Source organism: Bombyx mori, chromosome 3 (genome assembly GCF_030269925.1).
Source record: "Bombyx mori chromosome 3, ASM3026992v2".
In the NCBI taxonomy this organism is placed as follows: Eukaryota; Metazoa; Arthropoda; class Insecta; order Lepidoptera; family Bombycidae; genus Bombyx; species Bombyx mori.
Window position 1 is genome coordinate 1219575 of NC_085109.1, and position 23124 is coordinate 1242698.

Sequence of the window (23124 nt, forward strand, 5' to 3'; positions counted from 1 at the left end):
GGTCACCCTGTAGTCGAAATTCAACTGTAATTAATTGAAATTATAAGTTTGTACACTATTGAGATTCTATTGCCAAAGACTAATTATGCTTCTATAATTCGGTACAGATTTCGCCAAGACTACACTTTAGACAAATATTAATAAAGACAAACAATATTACTCTATTCTCAAATTGACAACATACTATTTTATTTTATATTGGCAGTATATAACAGACTATAGGGTGTCAAATACATGGTAGTGTCTGTAATGTTTTTTTTAACAGATTTAATGTATTTTTTATGCATAATTAAAAAAATATTAACATTCTGAACTCCTTCTCTATATTCCCTATAAGTGTGGGAAATTTCATAATCCTCCGTCCGCACAATTTTCGTAAAAAGGGGTAAAAAGTTTTTGCTTCACGTATTAATATATAGATTACGTTGGTTCAAATGTTTGACTGTAGAGTTTCGAGAGAAACATTGTATTTTTTTGTTTTTCCTACCTAAGCTGAGAGCCTTGAGAGGCTATGTCAGCGTAACCCTAACTTTTGTAGGTGAGCTCACGGGGCTCAAACCTGATGACGTTGCTAACACGAACCCTAGCAAGAGCCGTGCTTCGCAGAATCTACCACCGGATCGGAAACGCGACCCACTGAGAAGATCCGGCGAGAAACTCAGTGGGCTGTGTCTGGGAGTTAATTTACTCGTCGAGCCCTTCGTCGCAAGCGACGGGTTCGACGAGAACGGTGACCGGTGCTTGAAGTACCTAGAAGCACCGTTAGTGGATCGGGAGGATCCGAGATGACGTGTTTTGGGCGACGTCGACTGCTTTCCATTCTGTCCGCAGGATCGGGAATGATAGGAAACATTGTAGAGTTCAGAACTTGTATATATGCAAGCTTATCTTGAAAATGTCGTAAGCGAGATTCAGGCATCTGTCAAATATCTTGTGTTGTACGATAGTTGGATGGCTTGTATGATTGAAATTACAAAGATTCAGTTAGTGATCCAAAAAGTTAAATAAAAGTTTGTTATGTCCTCGTATTCAAAGCAATTATCTATATATTAATACGTGACGCAAAAACTTTGTATCCCTTTTTACGAAAATTGCGCGGACGGAGGAGTATGAAATTTTTCACACTTATAGAGAATATAGAGAAGAAGTGCACAATGCTAAGCATTACATTAAATCAATAAAGAAAACGTTACACACACTACATACCATGTATTTGACGCACACACGCATGCATACTATTTATTGTCAAACTTTTGTTCTTGACGTCTGTTGTCAAATTGAGAATAGATTAAATATTGTTTGTCTTTGTTAATATTTTTTATAGTGTAGTCTTGGCGAAATTTGTGATTATAGAAATATAAAATACAATCATAATAGTGTACAAACTTACAATTCCAATTAATTATAGTCGAACTTCGACTACTGCGGGACCTCTAGTATATTATTAATTTCATTAAAGATATGTAAGTGGATAAATCGTTAAGTTAAAAGGCAACATTGCCCACTTAATGTTACAAAAAACCAGAAGATTCACTTAGTTATTTCTGACTGCAGGCATAATGTTTTAAACTAGCTTGTGTCTACGATCTGTCCACCGCAGAACTATTTATAACTTACAAGGTTTAAAAATTCATGTATTTTTATTCACATATCTTTAATTTGATTCATTTACGTGAAACCGAATGAAATAATTAAATTATTATTTATTTTGTAATTTCATTTTTAAATATTCTAAATAAATTGATTGATTAATATAGGTTAACTAGCGGTAATCGTTTAAAATTAACATTATTATTTATTGTCATTATTATTAGGGAGTCCAACACTCATATAAATATTAGCCTATCCATTAAGTTCGTGTATTTTCATTGTTAAAGTCTGTTCTGAAATTAAGAATAGATAGTAAAAACTGTAATTATGTATTAATAAAAATAAAAAAATTAATTAATTAAATACTAAATTAATATTAATAAATAATAAGAATAATAATTTAATAACTAAAATATATTATTAAAAGGAGTCCCTTTAGGCAAGTAAATAATTAAAATTGATGTAGATCCCTAAATATTTTAAGCATTTGTGGTGTGGTTTGGTGTGATTACAAAAAAATAAGATATAATAGTTTACCGTTTAGAAACCATAACCAAATGATCAACATGTTCCAAAAACTGATGAGCAATGACTAGAGGCACATGATTTGTTATTTCCAGCTCGATACACAGCTAGCAATAGACTAAAACTGTTCAAACGCGTACCGACTATTTTCACAACCGGAAAACTTGGTTTACAAAACGTAACACGATTCATTTGTAAGTATTTTCTAATTAAAAAGTGTTAGACGTAAACATTCTCACGTGTTACATAGTGTGTAATATACCTATTTTTTCCCTCATGCCATACACTTTTCCCCTCTCTAGTATCTACTGGTAATACCACCATCATTTTTTTTTTGTTTTTTTGGCCGGGGCCGAACCTCCTACGAAGTCCTCGCACGAGGCATAGGTAGGGGCGCAAGGTACGTGGGACTGGGAGGTTCGTAGATGTTTAGAGTGATCCGCGAGCCTAGAGGATAAAAGTTAGGGCCCTAATCACCAAACGACTCCCCTGCACTCTTTTTCAAGCGACAATATGATATTACTCCTTCACAGTACACTAGAATTACGATAACGCGCCACGCACTCTAGACTCGATCAGGTCCCTTGACCTTCACCGGAGGGAAGCCGCAGGATACAGGCCGGGACGGACGCTCGTACTGTTTCGTCTGGCCCTGGCTTGACGGCGTCGGATCGTTGTGGCGAGAGAAGAGCTCTCTCGCTCTCGTTCCGCTGTCTTCTTCTGCGAGGTGGTGGACTCGCAGGAGTCGAGCATTGCCGTCGAGGACGCATCGATGACGAGCATTACAGCTGCTATGATCGAAAGCAATAAGTCCTCTCTCGCATGGTAGGTAGCAGCTTGGCTCTGCCCCTGGCATTGCTGAAGTCCATGGGCGACGGTAACCACTCACCATCAGGTAGGCCGTATGCTCGTCTGCCTACAAAGGCAATAAAAAATTGTACATGTTGTTTCGTAATACACCGCTGCTACTTTATCACTACTTTATTAGCTTGACCTATCTGTAAATATTTGATAAACCTGAAAATTTACACACGTATCTAGGACCATTAACAATACAATAACTTTTGCCTCATATCTTGACCAGACTCATCGAGATTAAATAAGTCTCTTAATATTTATTATTTCATTTATTTCGTTTGTTTTTTAAATATTTTTTAACTCTATGTATTTGTGTACAGCAAAGAAGAATGGATAAAAAAAATTACATTTACAGAAATGGTAGTGTTACTAATGTTAGAATGGCAGAAGTAAGCCACGACTTTACGAATTTCTCAGATCCAATGACTCTTGCATGAGATTCCTTCAGCTCTCACGCTACCAGCAGGCTTAGGGACCCCGGTAACCTTACTCGTCGAACTCGGCAAAGAGTTCGACGTGCAACCTTTGAGCCCTTGTCCACATGTCCTGGTGAAATTGGGAAGGCCTCTGGGCCATCAGTAATCCCTCATTCATAAAGAAAGAAGTAAGCTAATCTTAATAGACAGCCAATTCTGATGGTAGATTATGCAAAACCCTGTTCTTGCTGGGGCTAATTTTATCAAACTTTCTCAGGTTCAGCCCCGTGCGCTCTCCTACTTTAGCCCGTTAGGCTACCAGCAAATAAGTAGGGAATAACAAAACAGACAAATACCTGAAATTGAAAAAGAAAAATAAAGCTACCAAACTTAGCAACGACAAGCAAAAGCGAGAGAGTAAACTTCGAGAACTTTCCCCATAAACCTAATTATAAAACCAAACATACATCATGTCTCGTGGCTAATAAAAATTCACGTAACATTCAATATTAGAACAAGCGAGATCTGTTGAAACATACGAACATAAATTATTAAGCAAACACTCAATGAGGCAGCGTTACACCACGAATTTGTTGACGAAAAAAATTACTTGTAGACCTCAATTTAAAAATCAATTTGCTTTGTACGAAAACTTGTGAACGTCACCTGTGCCTACGAAATTAATAGTCAAAGAACTTTCGATCTTATTGCGAAAGCTGTAAATATGATATTTGTTGGCTCAACCATGGTATAACGTTTACGTGTTAAATTTTTTATGTGCCTGTTTGTTTTTTAAGGCTTCGTCCAAGCAACGAGAGCTATAAAATTGTAAGCTGCAGAGCTTCGAGCTTACGTACTTTTTACGTTCTATTTTAGTACCGTTGAGCATTATATGCACTTTCTCGAGACTTACATATATTCGTGTAATAAAAATCAAACCCGCAAAATTAAAATTTGCGTAATTACTGGTGGTAGGACGTCTTGTGAGTCCGCGCGGGTAGTTACCACCGCCCTGCCTATTTCTGCCGTGAAGCAGTAATGCGTTTCGGTTTGAAGAGTGGAGCAGCCGTTGCAACTATACTGAGACCTTAGAACTTATGTCTCAAGGTGGGTGGCGCAAAAAAAATCAGTCAGTAAAGAAGCGAATGGAGTAGAATGAGTGCAAACCGCGAATTATCAAACGTAATGCGGGACACCTTCATGCTTGGTGGAGATTTTATTTTTATTTTTATTTATGTACAAGTTCACAGCCCACATGGTGTTTTGTGGTTACTGCAGCCCATAGACATCTACAACGTAAATGCGCCACCCACCTTGAGATATAAGTTCTAAGATCTCAGTATAGTTACAACGGCTACCCCACCCTTCAAACCGAAACGCATTACTGCTTCACGGCAGAAATAGGCAGGGCGGTGGTACCTACCCGCGCGGACTCACAAGAGATCCTACCACCACTTGCTTGTTTAGGACAGATCGTATATAGCTTTGTTAGCCGGTTGCCATGACGACCGCTGTGACCTCGCACTTGAGGTCACAGGTCAACCGCGTCGTTCGACTTCCCTCGTGCTTAAAGCTATAAACAGTATTATCGATTTTTAGCCCAGCGTGGTGCGCCCATGCATTTAATTTGTTACAAAAATATACACGACATTTATATATTTATTTATTACACTTTATGTAGTATTTTCATTGGCGAACTTAATGCCTAAGGCATTCTCTACCAGTCAACCAAAGGTAGTGCAGATCAAATAATGGTAGGTACATTGAAATACAGATTAAATTACAAATACCTACACAAAAATACATTCTATATATAAGTGTAAATATATATACATATATACACAAATGCATATACATACATTTGTAAATACCTAGTCAGGTCATAAATTCTGTCACATGTTTAATGTAAAATAATTGAAACAAGTTTATTCATTATGTAACCATTCATATACCAAAATGAACTTAACAAAACATAGATTCTTATGGCACTAAAGTTTATTCAAAATGACCTCCGTGATTTTGAAAACAGGCCTTCAATCTGCGCGGCCAGTCGTCTATCGCAGCACGAACGAGGTCCATGCGGCTGCCTTAATCAAGGATGTCTTGAGTGACTCCAAATTGGGATGAGGCTTTGAGCACGCCTTTTCCTCCAAGTGTTGCCATATCTTGTAATCTAACGGATTCAAATCTGGACTGGAGGAGGGCCAGTCTTCGTGCCGGATGAAGTCGATTTCACGCGCCGCCAGCCAGTCTTGTGTGCTCTTCGCTCTATGAGCTGGCGCCGAATCTTGTTGGAATACCTAGTGCCTATTATTGAACATAGTATGAGAAACAGGTTCCACAAGGTTCGTCAGGACTGTATTTTGATACACAACTGCATTCGTTTTTACACCTTTCTCACAAAAATGTACCTCTGTTAAGCCCCAATAAGAAACTCCCAACCATACCATGAGCGAGGATGGAAAATGACCTCGTTGGACACGCGGAATACGGTTGCTCGCTTCTTCACTACTGTGTGCGTACACCTTATCATTTTGTTTGTTGTAGCTCTCTTCTACGGTAAAATTTTTTTCATCCGAAAAAAGAATTTCCCGATATTTTTTTCCCGCGTACCGCTTCAACAAAGCGCGGCATCTCTTCAGGTTCAGGTCCATTAGACGAGCATTCAAACGATGTCCTGTTTTTCTTCGATATGCCCGAAGCCCTAAGTCTTCATTTAACACCCTTTTCACCGTGGTTCTGCTTAACCCCATCTGAAGGGCCAACAGTTTCTGCTTACGTTTGCGATTTCTTTGAATTCGCGCCTTCACAGCTTTTATCACTGCTGGAGCCCTAACAGACCGAGGGCGACCACTTCTTGACCTGTCATCTACACTAGAGTCTTCATTGTATCGTTAGATGGTACGATAAACGAATCTTTTGGTTATATTCAAATTTTTCAGTATGTTAAAAATTTGAATTGGCGCGTAACCGCAACGATGCAACGTAATAACTGCAACACGGTCTTCTTTAAGCGTCCACTCCATATTTAAAAATGAGTAAAATTCTAAAAGTATACATTTTTATTTTCATGAACAATTCGAAATTTGAATTCAATAAACTTTTTTGTGGCCAGCATTCTAAAAGAAAAGTTTTTACTGTGTGACAATACTTATGACCTGAGTAGGTATATAGTTTATACAATACTCAATAGTATAAGTCGTATTGTCCTGAAAATATCTTAATGCTATAGCCGAATATTATGATAATTTATATAAATCAAAGCGAAACGCCAAGAAATTAGCAATCGGAACTGCGGTCGGAAAATGAAAATGAAAACGCAATTACTCAATTTCAATGTGAACACAAAATTAAGACCTTCCCTATGATAATATGTATTTATGGTACGGATTTCTTTAATGAACTTGAAACCTATAAATAACAGCATTAATTCAACAAGCGTGAACACAAATGATAAACGAAGTCATTTCAATATGTATGTAAGCTTTGTGTTGACGTTGACATTGACAGAACCATTAATATTTGGGTATGTAGGTAGGTATTAGAAAAACATTCAACCATTTTTAATAAAACTCCTTGTGAATTAGCTTAATTATAAAAGGAAAAAGGACGATTCAAATTTGAACATAAGAACAGTAAAGCATGAACATTTAATTGTCGATTCTCTGTTTTAGGTTAGTACATAGTTATTTCATTAGTTGATATTTGTTAAGTAAAAGTTTAACTGTATTTAATAAATAAAACTCTGTTTTAGATTAATCACATAGTGTTTTGTTTTAAGAAGAAAGATAATAGTTAATCTTATAAATCGACAATTCATATACCTACTTTTACTATTACAAATTTAATTCTCTATTTTGCATACTTAATTATGAATGATTGAATACCTTAGTACCAGAAACGCGTGATAGACTGTTAAGCTTAAAATGACATGCAAAGAAAAGTTAATCATGTAATAATACGTGATTAACCGGTAAAATTAACTTCTTTTTTTTATTTTTTATTGCCTAGATGTGTGGACGAGCTCACAGCCCACCTGGTGTTAAGTGGTTACTGGAACCCATAGACATCTACAACGTAAATGCGCCACACACCTCGAGATATAAGTTCTAAGGTCTCAAGTATAGTCACAACGGCTGCCCCACCCTTCAAACCGAAACGCATTACTGCTTCACGGCAGAAATAGGCAGGGTGGTGGTACTAACCCGTGTGGACTCACAAGAGGTCCTACCACCAGTAATTACGCAAATTATAATTTTGCGGGTTTCATTTTTATTACACGATGTTATTCCTTCACCGTGGAAGTCAATCGTGAACATTTGTTGAGTACGTATATCATTAGAAAAATTGGTACCCGCCTGCAGGATTCGAACACCAGTGCATCGCTACACACGAATGCACCGGACGTCTTATCCGTTAGGCCACGACGACTTTATGACCGTGTACTCGTCTATAGTGGGCCGTACACTCGTCTATTGCCTACAAGGGCAATAAAAAACTTGGTATTAATCTAGGGTTGTCATGTTTTTGCACCCCACCTATTTCTGCCGTGAAGCAGTAATGCGTTTCGGTTTGAAGGGTGGGGCAGCCGTTGTAACTATACTGAGACCTTAGAACTTATATCTCAAGGTGTGTGGCGCATTTACGTTGTAGATGCCTATGGGTTCCAGTAACCACTTGACACCAGGTGGGCTGTGAGCTCGTCCACATATCTAGGCAATAAAAAATAAATAAAAAAAAACCCGGTCTTTATGTTTAAATGAGATATAACTCCCAAATTGTCCTAACTTCCAGACCAGTGCTTCAGAAAGTTTCAGGATAGTTCTATCGAAATTTTATCATTAGTAAAATGTACCTTTAATGATAACAACAGTTTAGGGTTAAAAAACCGCTAAATTAATTCACTTCTGATAGCATTTAAATACGTTGAATATTATTATTTCCAGCTAGTATAATAAGCCTTCAATCGGTCCTACGAAATAACAAAAGTGATTACAATATTACATCCATCCTTTTGTTGTCAGGTATTTAGGCGGAGATATAATTAAAAGCCTTTACATCAGACGGTAAGACATTCTTAATTGCGCATCTAATGTCAGTTAGGGTCAGCAGCGTTTGCGTTAATAAAAAATAATCTTGAATTTTTGTTGTCATTCTCCATAACATTATTTCGTCTTTTAAGTTCACTACATGATGACCGAGCTTTGCACGGTTTTTTTTTTGATAACGCCATCTTGTTGTGTCTTTAAAGCGGTTAGTTGCCCTCAATTAAGAAAAATAGAATTATTATTCGCCAATAGATGTCGGGAAGAGTTGATTATTGAAAACACGAATAAAACAACATTTTCTGAAAATAAATCGTAGCTAGATCGATTTATCGCCCCCGAAATCCCCTGTATACTAAATTTTATGAAAATCGTTGGAGCCGTTTCCGAGATCCAGATTTTTTATTTATTTATTTTATTTATTGGGTACCAACATGTTATACATCAGCACAGAACATTACAGGTATCATATACATTTATTTCACACTAAATGCTAACACAATTACAGGTACCGACTGCATGCATAAAAAAAAGCGGTTCATTATATAAAAAAACAAAAAAAAACTATATATAACATTACATGAAGACCTTACATTATTACACATTTACTACCAAATACGCTATTACTTATTTGAAAAAACTCATTGAGCAAGGCTGTAGACTGTTATGCATATTATTTAATTCCCCAACTAATCTGCTGAGAGGCGCGTTCTTACCAAGATTATATATATATATACATCAATTGCTCGTTTAAAGGTATATAATATACATGAGGAAATAAGGGACATATAGTCCAGCCTCTCTCTACTTGAAACAGCTTCGTCTAGACACGTTTCGATTCTTAGCTAATTTTTGTCTAGGTTTTTTTTTGTTGCTTAACTGGGTGGACGAGCTAACCTGGTGTTAAGTGGCTACTGGAGCCCATAGACATCTATAACGTAAATGTCGCTACTCACCTTGAGATATGAGTTCTAAGGTCTCAGTATAGTAACAACGGCTGCCCCACCCTTCAATCCGAAACGCATTACTGCTTCACGGCAGAAATAGGCGGGGTGGTGGTACCTACCCGTGCGGACTCACAAGAGGCCCTACCACCAGTAAATCAGTATGAATTTGTATTAAAAGAATTGCCAATAGCATTGTTATCGCAGCCCTATAAGTCTTTAAAGTACCCCGTTTCACTTACTACTATGCCACAGAAATAGGCAGAGTAGTGGTACCGACTCGTGTGAGCTCACAAAGTGCCCTACCTATGCTATTTAGGTAGATAATCTGGTCTACTTCGAACATGGCTGTCAGAATTTTAACGAAAAACATTGCGAAACTTTAATATTTCCATACGAATTCGGCGGGTTGATGACATTTGTTTAGAATGATTTCTTTTAACAAATGCGCTGGTATAAAAACAAACTATAAGCAAATTACTTTCATATTATATAAATATATTAAAAAAGTTATTGACAGCCCTGCTTCTATTCTTAACTATAGTATAGTTTAATTACTAGTCGTAAAAGACTTTCTTTTAAATTCAATATTCGTTTGATTTTTAATAATACCTTAGTGGAATATAGTTACAACTGGTGATAGGAAATGCGTCATGTGACCAAAGCCGTATTTGGCGCAAAGTGACGTATTTGGACATTTGCCGCCAGCAGAATGTTCAAATTATGCCGTCCCCATCGATCTCCACAATCCGATACCTTAGTACCACAATCTTGTCTAAGGGGTGTGACATATTCACACTAAACATACCATAACGGGTCAAATGACCCATTTCGAATGTGTCCATTGAAAATGCACGTATCATCTTATTGCTTTTGCACATTTGACTTCATGATTTTTTCTTACCGATTAATCTACAGTTATTATACTATTTTGTTTTGTTTTTTTGAGTAATAGTTGTCGTATACCCGCTATGGTAGAAATAGGTAACTGAGTGTTGCTATAATTGGTGTTAAATGGATTAATTCAATACTGGCGTCCTGGGTACCAGCCTACTCAGCCTGATGGAAAATCCACATCTGACCAAAGGGCATGAAGGATATGCTCATGATGACTGTTGCATATGAGCATTCATTTCGTACTCCCTTCGATTTTTGCGAGTCATGGAATTAAAACTATGTTTTCGGTTCGTTTTGCGTTTTATTGCTTTAACATGACGACGTTTCGAATCACTGTATATGGATTTTATGAAATCAATCCAAATACTCGGAAAACAAAACAAGTTGATACAAGAATGGCACGCTAGGTCTTTCATATATGAAAACTTCAACGTAGGAGACGGCTGGCCCTTATCCAGGATCCCCTTATCGTATTTTTTACTGGTGGTTATTTTTTACTGGACCTCTTGTAAGTCTGCGCGGGTAGGTACCACCACCCTGCCTATTTCTGCCGTGAAGCAGTAATGAGTTTCGGTTTGAAGGGTGGGGCAGCCGTTATAATTATACTTGAGACCTTAGAACTTATATCTCAAGGTGGATGACGTATTTACGTTGTAGATGTCTATGGGCTCCAGCAACCACTTAACACCAGTTGGGCTGTGAGCTCATCCACCCATATAAGCAATTAAAAAAAAAGACGAAAACCTAGGTCAAGAAAAGTGCCAGAATTCAAAACAATAGTTAGTCCTTTCTCTATACAAAGAAGCGTGAATTTCTACAAAATAAAATCATAACTGACCCAATACATAAGCGTCTTCAATTCAATCTTGGGGCACGTATTAATTTTACTAAATAATTATGCAATATAATTATATAACGATATCAAATAGTTCAGAATAAATTAATACAATGAAAGACTTAATTGCGTTTTCCGTATTAAAAACACGAAAACAATATTTAAAGCCCTCAATATTTCTTTTAATATTTAAACTGATATTTTAAACAGCATTATTAGACTAAAAAAGACTGAACTACTCTCTTTACTGACCCATAAGTGAGTGGATCCATTGAAGAAAAATCTTAGATATTCTATGATTAATAATTTACAAAACAATGTAAGCCTTATGAATTTGCGTAACTTGTGTACCAGGAGTACACTATCATTCTGTCCTGATACAGAATCCGTATCTTCAGTCTGAAGGGCTGGGCAGCCGTTGTACTGTACAATTCAAACAGTGACTTCCTGCCCTAAAGTGGGTGGCCATATTCAGAACGTGTAGTCTATGGGCATCAGAAATATACAACTTAGATAAGTCTGACGGAATTCCCGACTCAACAAGTCGATTACCAGGTTTCTGCAAAGTCGGCACATCAAAGTCGCTGACCGACAATGTTTCGATACACGACTATTTTAACTGACGCTCTACAAGGTTCAATGCTCTCCCTGACACATCCCGCATTTCAATTATATGGTGTGTGTTGATGGAATGCATTGTTGTGATTAAAAACAAAATTGCCGTGAAGTAGTAACGCATTTCGGTTTGAAAGTTTTTGGGGCAGCCGTTGTAATATGAAAACTGATACTTAGTACCCGTGACTCAAGATTTACGTTGTTGTCTTTGGACTACGACTATCCGTTCGCTTTTTCGCTTCGAGTAGATCCGATTATTAACTGCCTTCGTGTCAACGCTTTTATAGTCGATACGACATACCCAGAATTATCGAGAACATTCTCGGTAAGGCCTGTTGTTCGATATGTGTTACCGCTATTTGATAATAGATGGCGTTGTATTTCTCGAGGGTCCTTTTGATATTCGTTTCTGCTATTCAACAATAGATGACGCTACTCTTACCCGCGTAGCAGTACTTAATGTAAAATGTATTCGAATTATTTGATTTTATCCAGTGATCTAGAATAGAAATCATTAAATTTCATTATATTATATTTACGGGTCAGTTCTTGCCTTAGCTCAAGCGCATTTTGTACGAACACAGCGATCCGTTAATATTCTCTCTCTCTCTCTCTCTCTCTCTCAGGCACCAGCGTTAGCAGAGCACGCCAATTGTACCGCACGTACAACATGCGCCAAAATTTAAGCCCGATCTCCGACTATAATAAAAAATAAAATATAAACTCCAATCAAATCGTTTATAGCTTCGTCTTATTACTACCTATAACTAAAACATCAGTCAATTTATTTTATAATGATATAATCACATCAAAATATAATATAATCATCAGTTCAACGAAGACAAAACTGTCTGTCTAAAAATAATTAGATAAGAGTTACTGTAAAAGGAAATAGAACACTGTCCTACAAGGTCCCCGCGCCTAGGGGGCGCGCGAGGTATGTGGGACTTGACGCCCAAGGATATTTTAGGGCCCTACCGCACTAAGCGACTCTCCTGCACTCTTACACCCGACGTCCGATCTCCGTCCGGGGTCAGAACCCGGTCAGAGTAGGGGGGTTCCTGCGGTCAACACTACAACCAGACTCGCGGCGCCACCTTGAGGACGCCCGACCGACGGGTCGTCGAGGCGATAGTCGACGACCAGCGACGCCGGTCTCCGCGGTACGGTGGCTCTACCAGACCGCCCGGGTGGTGTTCCGGAATGCCCCGATGGGTCCAGAACCAGCCTGCCAGGTCGGAACGCCATACACCACCGACCGGGTATGTAATATGCCCTGCGTCAACCCTGTCCTGCGTCTCAACAGCCCCGACCAGACTACGGCCCGGTTCGGGGTACGGCGCCGGCTATGAGGGAAAGGAGTTTTTAGTGAGGTTCAACTCCCACATACCCCACCCGCCACGCAGGTGGGAATCCGGTGTTTGCACCTGTAAAAAAAACACTAAATCACGTGCGGCCGACGCTGGCCTATCGTGATGGCGGGCAAGCGAAGCAGTCACGCGCTCTTTTTTACGTACAATGACCATAGATAATACACTTATTATTTAAGAAAAATAACAAATAACATAATCTACACTTTGACTTGAAGTCTTATTATTATTTTATTATCTTATTATTATTATTTTATCCGGACTTTTTGGCGGGAACGCGAGGAGTGAAGTTGTGTGATTTGTTTTATTTTGCATATTTAGTGTTTTTTCAGGTTTAAATGTGTAATAACGTGGTTTATTAACTGCTTAGTATCTGTGAAAGTGCAGAAATGTGGAAAAATGAAACGAAGCGGCTGGACGTAACTTCTTGGAATTCTCCAAAAAGTCCACTGACCAAATCTCAGTAAATGACCACTATATTGCTGAGATTATATTTCATCCCATATTACCTCATCTCATTTCATTTAATTTTATCCCAGTCGATTAATGTCATAAATTGATCATCTTCACTTCATTTCATTCCATTTCATTTCATTTCACTCCATATTATCATTTTTCAAAAAAATAAGAAAATAAATTAAAATAAGACATGACCTAAAGGTCTTAGTTACCAGATCAACTTAAAAAAGATCTGTTTATCCACTCAAAAACAGGTGGACTTTTTGGTAGTTTGCCCATACAGCCCAATAAAAAAGATTCGAAATTGAGAAGCTGGCTCTTTTATTACATTAAAAACACAAAATATTAAACAGAATCGTAAAATTTACACCAAAAATTAAAATATCACATGTCATCCTATAAAATCTTCAAAACTAAACTATCAAATAACATAAACCAATTAAAAATGAGCACAATTCAGACGGTAACAACGTCTTGTGACTAACGTGTTTTATTTGATATAAAATAATACATAAATACCCGATACTTTGAAACGTATATCATAACGATGTGTAGATTAATATAATATTAATATAATATTAACTTAATATTCTCCACAAGCCTCTTCAAACGAGGCTTGTGGAGAGTATTAAGCGGTAGGCAGCGGCTTGGCTCTGCCCCTGGCATTGCTGAAGTCCATGGGCGACGGTAACCACTCACCATCAGGTGGGCCGTATGCTCGTCTGCCTACAAAGGCAATAAAAAAAAAAAAAAAAAAAAAAAAAAGATTCTTGCACCTACCTGTTTTTTTTCTTCTGCTATAGCCCAAGAGATCGTTGGCTGTATGTGACATTCTCTGAACCATGCGAACTTCTATTAGATCTTAAAAACTAATTATTTTTTTGTTGTAAATGCGACGTGCTTACCGACCGCCCGGAGTTGAGTTGTCACCGGAGATTGCGCATTTCAAAACGTGTACACCGTCTTCGATATTGAAGCTTAAGATGAAAGTATTTATACATATTGTATTCTTAAATTTTAAAGCCTAAATCTCGTGACCTATAGAATAAGACGCCCGGTGCATTCTCGCCGAGCAATGCGACTGTGTCGATGTTCGAATACACGAATTTGAAACATAAAAGGAGCCACATAGAACTAGAGAGGGGAAAGTGTATGCATGAGGAAAAAAGAGGTTTTTTTTAATGCTTAGATGGGCGGACGAGCTTACAGCCCAACTGATGTTAAGTGGTTACCGGAGCCTATAGACATCTACAACGTAAATGCGCAACCCACCTTGATATATGAGTTCTTAGATCTCAAGTATAGTTACAACGGCTGCCCCACCCTTCAAACCGAAACGTATTACTGCTTCACGGCAGAAATAGGCAGGGTGGTGGTACCTACCCGTGCGGAATCACAAGAGGTCCTTCCACCAATAAACGTACAACAAGTTCACGTATGCCTTCCGCGATGAACGAGTCATATCATGTAATGAAAATTAAATCCGCAAATAAATATAAATTTCATAATGGCGTAGTAAATAGGTAGGGCGCTTTCTGAGCTTGCACGGCCCATTTCTACCGTGGAACAATAATGCATTCTAGTTTGGAGGGTGGGGCAGCCGTTGGAGTATAGAACTAAGACTTGCAACTCACATGTGTATATCTCGCACACAGAATGCCTTACATTAAGAAATTCAAAAGAAAAAGTTCAGATGCCAAAAAATATAAGACCGGAAGAAATGGAATCGGTTCTGGATTCTGTTTTACTAGAAACAACACAATTCAACGCCGACCAAACCGAGAAGTCCTTATTTGCTTAACAATCAACTGGAGTTGTGGCTGTTACGCAAACGCGCGCAGATTAAACAGCTGTCAGTATTGAAAGCGGCCATTTTGAATAACACCGGTTTCCGGTTAATTGTGTTCATTGAATTTTTATATTGTGAATGAAAACAAAACGTCGAGTGCAAATATATGCAAATGAGTATTATTATGCGTTTATACTAATGAATTTAATTGGGTGGGTATTTTTTTTTTTTTTTAAATCGAAAATGTTTTAAGCTACGTAACTTTTCACCAATTTTTTTAGAGGGCAAAGAGATTTTGTCTATTATGTCAAATTTTCAAATTTGTTTTCACTCACCTATGTTTAGTAATACAACGCAAATAGATAATAATATAAGCAAAGATTACCGAAAGAAAGCAAAAATTATTATTATTAGTATCTGTCTCAAATCTGATTTAATTCTAATGAACTTAAACTATTATAATTAAAAATGTATTAAATAATATCAACAACACCGGAAATCAATACAAAACATTTATTGCTCATTCTCTACGTTTAGGTACCATAGCTATTTTTTTTACTAGTCTGCTAATGTGCATAGTATACACTACATTACCAACATAACAGTTTCCCAAGCAAACGGATCATATTTTCGGAGCACCGTTTGGTTGGTAGTCCCGTAGACCCAATACCAGACACTGCATCGTTAATTACGCGTAGACAACCATTGTAATCCACGTACAGTTTCTCCGATTCGAGAACAATGAGGGCCATCATTGGTACCGTTATAGTAACTATCATCATTCGACGGAGCGCACGAGAAAATATGTCACTCAAATACAGCGTGGACGGAAAAGATTATTGTGACTGTTCTTAACCTAAAAGTTATACTTAACTGCATTTATGGTAAATAATTTTGAATAATATTTGCACGCGGACCAGGTAGAAACACGCTGTTCTATAAAATAACTATCAATAACTTTGTAAACCGTGTTTTAGCTAATAAAATTTGAATTGATTTGATTTGATTTGATTTAACGTAAAGTGTGTTCACGAGCGATCACTATTTACAATACGTTAACGTCATATTTACATACATCAAAATCAAGACAACACTTTCTGAAATGAAATTAGAAGAATTAGAATTCAGTGTGATGGCAACACTTTCCGTTCGCGCCCACAACGTGCATGATTTATGCTAATGACACACGCTTTGTTTGATTTTAATGTAAATTTAGGTGTAAGTCATTGTAACGTTCCGGTGCACATTTGCATTTATCGTCGAAAGCCGATTTTATTGGTAGTTTACGATATCTGGGTGGGCTGAACGTTTTTTTGTGGGTTGGTACCGACGCATCCTCAAGACTATAATGTTGTTACTACCTGATGAAATGATACCGTTGTTTTGAAGTATCGGTTGCAATGGCAACAGGCCTAGGTCCTTCAGTGTGCTCAGCTCAGTGCGAGCTTTTTAACGTTCTCGATAGCGTAAAAGTTAACTCAAAATTGTACGGAGTAGGAATGTTTACTTAAGTTTGCCGCTAGAGGCGCTGTTCCAACTGCATACAACTTTGACTTAACTTTTACGCTATCGAGAACTTTAAAAAAATCACAGTAAGCACACTGTTCTATTCTATCGTGCAGCAAAGAAATCGTGTCTTAAGTTATCAACTTTGTTTTAAAGTTTAGGTTATGCCTATGATTTTTTAATTTTTTATTGCTTGAATCCATGGACGAGCTCACGGCGCAACTGGTGTTAAGTAGTTTCCGGAGCCCGTAGACACTAACATGTTAAAAGCCGCCACCCACCTCGAGACATGAGTTCTAAGTCTTAAGTTTATAGCAACAGTTACCTTTCAAATCAGAATTACTCTATTCATTTTTATTATATTGCTACATTGCTAGATGAACTTACGATCTACATGGTAATGGTTTGGAGCCCATAGACGTCATCAGTCGAATACCATTAGGTCAGAGTCTCAGATGAGTTTTGCTACGGCTGTCTCAAGCTTCCGACCAAAAAGCATGACTGCTTCGCGATCTGAAATAGATATAAATGGCTGATGGTATTACCTACCCGCGAAAGATCCAACACATAATCAAGATCTACCTTTTTTTAATTGATTAGATGGGTAGACGAGCTTACAGCTCATCTGGTGTTAAGTGGTTACTGAAGCCCATAGACATCTAAAACGTAAATGCGCCACCCACCTTGAGATATAAGTTCTAAGGTCTCAAGTATAGTTACAACGGCTGCCCCGCCCTTCAAATCGAAACGCATTACTGCTTCACGGCAGAAATAGGTAGATTGGTGGTACCTACCCGCGCCGACTCACAAGAGGTCCTACCACCAGTAAAAATATGTCTGCAGTATATTTTTAATAGCGCGACTTAAAATACTACATCGGATACATAAGATATATTCTTTGACAGCATCGTGCTTAGCCCATTATAACGACGTCAATAAAGTTAAGGAAATATGTGTCCTGGACGCGATGAGCGGCGGAAGGGCACGCCGAACCACTCGACCGATGATAATGCGTTATTGTTCGATTTGACTGTTCACTTGTTGATAAGCGACGCGATTATCGATACCATTTCTCAAGGTAATAGCTGTGGGAAGCAGCGGGGAGGCACTTTTAAAAATGCATTCAATTTCCTAATATACTCAAAGATATTAGTGTCAAGTGTATATTTAAAAGATAGAGAAAGATCGGGCCAGAAATGGTGATACAGAAGGAACCTTCAGTCCCTTTAGGACCCTTTAGGAATACGACGCAAGGAGGAGGAGCAATATATGAAGCATTTAATAGTAGGCAGTGGCTTGGCTGTCCCCTTTACCACTGCTGACGTCCATGAGCGACGGTGAGCACTTACCATCAGGTGGGCCGTATGCTAGTCTGCCTACAAAGGCAATAAAAAAAAAGCATCATGACTTTGTTATTACGATAATTATATTTACGGTAGACAGCGGCTTGGCTCTGTCCCTGGCATTGTTGATATGCATGCGCGACGGTTACCACTCACCATCAGGTGGGCGGTACGCTCGTCTGCCTACAACGGCAATTAAAAATAAACTAACTTCAATATTAATATGAACTGAAAATTTTACGGTAGATAATTTTTGCAAACCGCTACCTCCAACGTTTAGCAATCCGCTATCGCTTATACAAAAAGAACGTACCCTTAAAACATCTGAAGACCATTGATAAATCGATGATGCGAAGCCCCATCGTTTTGTAGTTGTGATACAAGAGTACAGCGCGTGCGGCTTGCGCACCGAGAGTGAAATACTATCGGTAAATATATTTTTAAATCGACTCTTACTTAGTTACAATGCCAGTAGGGATGCTGCACACCTCAAGCGGTCCGCATACGTGGCATGGGATAATGCCAGGAGACGTCGGGATCCTAACATCTCAGGGGAAAGGCGGAAATATAACGCCGCTTCCAGGTCCTACAAGAAGGTAATTGCCAAGGCGAAGTCGGAGCACGTTGCTAGAGTTGGCGAGCGATTAAAGAGCTATCCCTCCGGGAGCCGTGCTTTTTGGTCGCTCGCCAAAGCTGCAGAAGGAAACTTTTGCAGGTCTAGTCTCCCACCACTGCGCAAGTCCGATGACACTCTGGCCCACAGCGCGAAAGAGAAGGCTGACCTTCTGGTCAAACTCTTCGCCTCAAACTCGACTGTGGACGACGGGGGTGCCACTCCACCGAACATCCCCCAGTGTGATAGCTCCCTGCCGGATATCTGCTTCACACAGAGTGCAGTTAGGCGGGAGCTCCGACTCCTGGACGTCCATAAGTCGAGTGGGCCAGACGGCATCCCCGCAGTGGTTCTTAAAACGTGCGCCCCTGAGCTGACACCTGCGCTAACGCGTTTGTATCGCCTCTCTTATTGCGCTAACAGGGTTCCGTCTTCATGGAAGACCGCCCACGTCCACCCTATCCCCAAGAAGGGTGACCGGTCGGACCCGTCGAGCTATAGGCCTATCGCGATAACTTCCTTGCTTTCCAAGGTGATGGAGCGAATAATAAATACACAACTCCTGAAGTATCTTGAGGATCGCCAGCTGATCAGTGACCGACAGTACGGTTTCCGTCACGGTCGCTCAGCTGGCGATCTTCTTGTATACCTTACTCACAGGTGGGCTGAAGCCTTGGAGAGCAAGGGCGAGGCTCTTGCTGTGAGCCTTGATATCGCGAAGGCCTTCGACAGGGTCTGGCATAGGGCACTTCTATCGAAGCTACCATCTTACGGAATCCCCGAGGGTCTCTGCAAGTGGATCGCTAGCTTTTTGGATGGGCGGAGCATCACGGTCGTTGTAGACGGTGACTGTTCTGATACCATGACCATTAACGCTGGCGTTCCACAAGGTTCGGTGCTCTCCCCCACGCTTTTCATCCTGTATATCAATGACATGCTGTCTATTGATGGCATGCATTGCTATGCGGATGACAGCACGGGGGATGCGCGATATATCGGCCATCAGAGTCTCTCTCGGAGCGCGGTGCAAGAGAGACGATCAAAACTTGTGTCTGAAGTGGAGAACTCTCTGGGGCGAGTCTCCGAATGGGGTGAATTGAACTTGGTTCAATTCAACCCGATAAAGACACAAGTTTGCGCGTTCACTGCGAAGAAGGACCCCTTTGTCATGGCGCCGCAATTCCAAGGAGTATCCCTGCAACCTTCCGAGAGTATTGGGATACTTGGGGTCGACATTTTGAGCGATGTCCAGTTTCGGAGTCATTTGGAAGGCAAAGCCAAGTTGGCGTCCAAAATGCTGGGAGTCCTCAACAGAGCGAAGCGGTACTTCACGCCTGGACAAAGGCTTTTGCTTTATAAAGCACAAGTCCGGCCTCGCGTGGAGTACTGCTCCCATCTCTGGGCCGGGGCTCCCAAATACCAGCTTCTTCCATTTGACTCCATACAGAGGAGGGCCGTTCGGATTGTCGATAATCCCATTCTCACGGATCGTTTGGAGCCTCTGGGTCTGCGGAGGGACTTCGGTTCCCTCTGTATTTTGTACCGTATGTTCCATGGGGAGTGCTCTGAGGAGTTGTTCGAGATGATACCGGCATCTCGTTTCTACCATCGCACCGCCCGCCACCGGAGTAGAGTTCATCCATACTACCTGGAGCCACTGCGGTCATCCACAGTGCGTTTCCAGAGATCTTTTTTGCCACGTACCATCCGGCTATGGAATGAGCTCCCCTCCACGGTGTTTCCTGAGCGCTATGACATGTCCTTCTTCAAACGAGGCTTGTGGAGAGTATTAAGCGGTAGGCAGCGGCTTGGCTCTGCCCCTGGCATTGCTGAAGTCCATGGGCGACGGTAACCACTCACCATCAGGTGGGCCGTATGCTCGTCTGCCTACAAGGGCAATAAAAAAAAATAAAAAAAAAAAAAAAGTTATCGATATCACTCAACTAATTTGTTTAATGAGCATCGACAGTAACTTGCTGATGTGTGGGTGTGTGTAGAAGCTGCATCAGTGCGTATTAGACCTTCTTACCCCGTCTTGCCTATATCTGTTTAGGAACATTTAAGCTTTCTGGTTTGAAGGACAAGAAGGGCTGATGCTATGATTCAAACCAGAAAAATCTCATCTCAAGACGGACGGTATAACCTCACGGTTCCAATGTCAATAATAATAATAATAATAATATAACACTTTATTTAACACCATAATAATATGTACAGAGTAAGCATATAAAAAACAAATAATAGTCGATGATCTCAACAAACCTTCAACATGAGGCTGTGAACTTAAATGCTCGTATATGGTAGAAAAAACCCTGGGAAGGTAGCAAACGTTAAATACAACCGATGATGATTAGATATGCAACATTCACGAAGAAAGAAGTCTGTAACTTGTTATGTCAGCACTTTGTACGATATTAAACTTACTAATTATTTATAAGTAAAGTAGCTGACCCGGCAGACTTTGCAGTGCCTCAGTCGACAAATAAAAGACCTAAACTTTTGTATAAAATAAACTAAAAACAAACAAAAGGAATCCGTCCGACGGGGGACACATCAAAGGAAAAACAAAATTGTTATTTTATATTTAATTCCGAGCATTTTCATATTTATCTACCTTTTAAACCTTCTCTGAACTTCCACAAATAATTGAAGACCAAAATTAGCCAAATCGGTCCAGCCGTTCTCGAGTTTTAGCGAGACTAACGAACAGCAATTCATTTTTATATATATAGATAACTAATTATTGTGTATTCTCTTTGGCTACAGTGATGGAGTGAAGGCGAATGGGTCTGGCCGCAGCGCTGCTGGAGGCGGCGGCGCGCGGTGACGCGGCCCGGCTCGCGAGCCTGCTCAACGCTGACTCGAGAGACGTCAATGCTACCGATGAGGTCTGGAACAAATCATTTCTTATGTCCTACACGTAATCCCGCTCTTTTGAGCAAGCGATGACAGTGCTGCATAGGTCATTATTATTACGTAATTATGTGTATAAAGTTTGGCAATAAACAAAGAGCATATATACATATATGTGTGTTTCAAATACAAGGCAGTGTGTGTAATGTTTTCTTTATCGATTTAAGGTATCTTTTATGCATTATTTAAAAAAAATATTAGCATTGTGCACTTCTTCTCTATATTCTCTATGAGTGTGGAAAATTTCATACTCCTCCGTCCGCGCAATTTTCATAAAAAGGGATACAAAGTTTTTGCTTCACGTATTAATATATAGATGTATGTATTTTATTATTTTAAACATAGGTATATTAAATTGTAGTATGTTTATTTATGCATGCAAAGTCATATGTAATCTATTTATGTACCTATATTTAACAATTAACATTATGTGTATTCTATAACACTGAGATGTTACTTTAAGGAGGGTTTTTGTTTTGATTTTGTTCTCTTTTTTTGATTTTTGTTGTTGTTTGTTATTCTTTTGTTAATGCACCTACCATGCATTATCTCTGCACCACCCTATAGTCGACTGGATGAGAATGCCCATGGCATTAAGTCCGCCTGTGTACAACTTTTGTTTTGTGCATAGCGTATAAATAAATAAATAATACATCCATCTATTTATCAGTGTGCTTAGTGCGAGTTTTTTAACGTTCTCGATAGCGTAAAAGTTAACTTGTACGCCAGCGACTCGCCGATGGTTGCGTTTATTTAGAGGCTGCACCAGTGAGTATCACCGTCTAGCTTATCACTTACTAGCGTAAAAACTAATGTCTATGCAGTTTACTGGTGGTAGGACCTCTTGTGAGTCCGCGCGGGTAGGCACCACCACCCTGCCTATTTCGGCCGTGAAGCAGTAATGCGTTTCGGTTTGAAGGGTGGGGCAGCCGTTGTAACCATACTTGAGACCTTAGAGCTTATATCTCAAGGTGGGTGGCGCATTTATGTCTATGGGCTCCAGTGACCACTTAGCACCAGGTGGGCTGTGCGCTCGTTCACCCATCTAAGCAGTAAAAGAAAAAGAAAAAATCAAATTTAAACTGGATATTTCAAATTAGCAGCTAAAATTTAAACAGAAAAAACGACATAGGTACCAACATTGCGATGTTGAATGTAAATCATAATTATTATTCGCAGCGTCTAGTGGCAGCGCCGTATTGAAATTGGCGTCCAACAGCGTACAAATTAATGCAATGCCATACTCGGGAGATTTTAGCTCGGCGGGAGTCGATTATTATGCACCCCTATACCTTCTTTTAGGATTCTGATTTATGCTTCTACATATAGTGATTGGAAGTATAATTCCGATATTTTATCTGTTAGAGTTGTTAGACGGTTCTATTTGAGGGGCCTGGGCGCTAGAG

General features: G+C 39.4%; 1 protein-coding gene across 2 annotated transcripts in view; it reads left to right on the forward strand.

Moving 5' to 3' along the window:
* Positions 1–23124, forward strand: part of LOC101747202 (uncharacterized) — a 77029-nt gene that overhangs the window by 20652 nt on the left and 33253 nt on the right. The window contains exons 1-2 of one of the 2 annotated variants that reach the window (XM_038019738.2): positions 18556–18620; positions 21572–21693. In XM_038019738.2, coding sequence (XP_037875666.1) covers positions 21589–21693 — 105 coding nt within the window. In that variant the 5' untranslated portion in view covers positions 18556–18620; positions 21572–21588. Of the gene's footprint in view, positions 1–18555; positions 18621–21571; positions 21694–23124 lie in introns of those variants that run through there. The other variant, XM_012688519.4, reaches the window with a different exon arrangement.